We start from the raw sequence: 2666 nt of genomic DNA on the forward strand, positions 1-2666 counted from the left end.
CTAATTAAAGAGGTGTGCGTGTCTGTGTGTATTTATGAGCCTATACAGGTAGGTAGTTAGTTCGCCGACTGTTGGTTTTGATCCAGCTCCGTTTGAATGCTAAACTGTTGTCAGTGCAAGTCAGCCACACAGCAGGTCATCCGGAGTTAGCCCATTTCTCAGGGGCGTGAGGTATTTGAAGAGCATGTGCGTTGTGGAGTTCTCATTTGTGTTGTTGACGTGAAACTCCAAATCTCAGATCAACTATCATATCACTGCTAGATGCTCTGCAAGTCACCACCTATGAGAGAATGCTACTTCTTGGGAGGTGGACTTCTGTATTTGACTAACCTAGATTCGATAGCTTCTTCGGGATGCCCGGTTTAGTTCGGAGTGAGTGCTCCGGGCACACCATCCTTGTAATAGGCATACAGTAATAGGCATAGAGAACATAAAAAGTTAAATCTTTAGGATGGTCGTATGGTAAAGATGTGCTAAGACCTAAAAATTCTGTTTTCAGCTTCAGTGTCTTTTGCAACAGTGTGACCTTTACCGGCCAAGCCAAGTCCTGAAATGCCCACTGATATAGTGGCCTCATCGGTGACCTAAGTTGTTACTGGGGAAAGTCGTAAGCGAAGAGCACTACCATTGTGAAGTTCCATCCTAGAGAGCAAAGTCATCAGCTTAGAAACTATTGGACATCTGGGGGATGGCAATAGCGAGAAATTCTGCTCCATCCATTTCACTACTCACACTTCATAGGAACTCTGAAAATGATGCGTATTGAACAGTCAAAATTGTGCGCCCAGTCTTAAAAGTCGTTTCATTGGCAGTTAAGTCTTCGTTCAATCAATACCCAGACAATCTAAAATTGCAGAGATAAAAACGTGCCACTGTGCATCAGTGGGTCTTCGGAAAATACTTTTTGTGACCATTAAGAGAGATATCTGCGCTTGGTGCACTCAAATGATCCCCCATTTCAAAATGCATTCACACGCTTGCTACTGAACGATGCGTTGCATTGATTCATTCACTTGTTTCCGTTTCAACTTGACAGATTAGCTTTCGGGTTTTTGTGAGTTCTTTCAATGAACTTTTTATGGGAAGTACCATACCTCGACCAGTCAGAGTTCGGCTGCAGGAACAGTGTCTTGAACACGATGTGAAAAGCAGATCCCCCCAATGAGAAAACAACCCACATTATCCGAGGCACATTTGATACTAGTAAAGAAAACTGTCCCAGGATATGCACTGTTTCTGTTATCTTTGAAATCCTAGATACACACTTTTAGTCAGATAGAACAGTCAGCCAACTGGAATGATAGTTCAAATGCTTCCCTGTTAATGGCCATAATTTATCGGCGTTATATTGTTTGGCATCACTTTCACTGTTGTTGTGGTCTTTGTTGTCTTTGTTGTTGTGGACTACTCAAGTTGACTTAGTACGTTCACCTCAAGTTTTCACTGACTGACCTGCAATTAGTCGCACATCATTTCTAACCCCTGTGAGTCGTACGCTGTCATCATTGCGCATGGCGACCACGCACAACACATACTACTTCAGGGGGTCGTTTTTTTAGAACATCGAGGGTACGAACATATTACTCTGTCTGCACACAATGGTACGCTGTTGCTGCTGCTGCCGATTGTGAGGGTGGTAGTGATCGTTTCAACAGAAAGCCTTCGCGGGTGTTTTCTAATGTATCGTGCACAAGGCCGCCGTCATTGTCATGCTATCTCGGATGTCGAGTTGATATTCTGCATACCTAAAATAGGTAGCTGGTGACGTGCATGCATCGTCTCTGTGTGTGACCAAGTTTTTCTCAGTGCCAGTCAGCCAGTCCTGACCATCGTGTACAGTCTGCCAACACTTGCTTTCGCTTCTCGTTCACTAATGACGTGGGTATTGTTAACGTGTACGGTTGTGCTAGCGCAACTGTGTGGACGGTCCGCAGTCCCGGACACAACACCCGGCACACTGAGGTTGACTTAGATATGCATACTAGCGTGAACGCAGGTAGAAATGCATGCACGCATGAGTGAGTGCGCACCCCCATCGTAAAGGACCAAAAAACAGCTCTCGTCATCAGCTGGTGCGCCATCGCACACTATGGTTGATGATGGCCATTACTACCACTGTCTTCGTCACGATGATATTGTCCAATCACACGTCAGTTGGATAGTCTCTCTAAGCGGCCTCACTGACTGTGGCGTCTCCTCCACCTCCACTTCTGTCGGTCAGACATACGACGGTTGTGTGTCTTTCGATGCAGTCCTAGCAATCTGTCATCTGCCCTCTACCATGCACCACTTGCCATCACTGTATGTTGTAGTCCAGCCTTGGTCTTACCGTCACTACGGCCATATGTCCACCCTAGAATGATATGCGTGCGCGTGCGATGCGATGTGTGGTTGATTCAAGGGTGCACAGGACTATGGGGTGCGCGCGTACTCCCTTGTCTGCATGCATTCGCTAGCTTGCCAACGGTCACGCGGACCCATGTGACCCGTGCGAGCGTATGTGTTAGTGCGCCTATGCCTACGCACCCATACACTGTCAGACTCAACCGATCACCATAATCGTCACTCGTAAGCATCTGCAGGATGACCGTGCGGCTGACTGTTTGCGTTCAGTATAACTGCACCAGAGCACTCGCCTTACTGCCCTGGCTCAACCCGTTTGATTG

The 2666-nt window shown here is 46.8% G+C and overlaps 1 protein-coding gene across 1 annotated transcript in view; it reads right to left on the reverse strand.

Moving 5' to 3' along the window:
• T265_07344 (hypothetical protein) overlaps positions 1 to 394 on the reverse strand; it is a gene marked incomplete at both ends in the record, with an annotated part of 58181 nt that extends 57787 nt beyond the window's left edge. The window contains one exon of the mRNA XM_009172843.1: positions 331 to 394. Coding sequence (XP_009171107.1) covers positions 331 to 394 — 64 coding nt within the window. The remainder of the gene's footprint in view (positions 1 to 330) is intronic.
• Positions 395 to 2666: the final 2272 nt, after the last annotated feature.

Source organism: Opisthorchis viverrini (assembly GCF_000715545.1).
Source record: "Opisthorchis viverrini unplaced genomic scaffold opera_v5_169, whole genome shotgun sequence".
NCBI lineage: Eukaryota > Metazoa > Platyhelminthes > Trematoda > Opisthorchiida > Opisthorchiidae > Opisthorchis > Opisthorchis viverrini.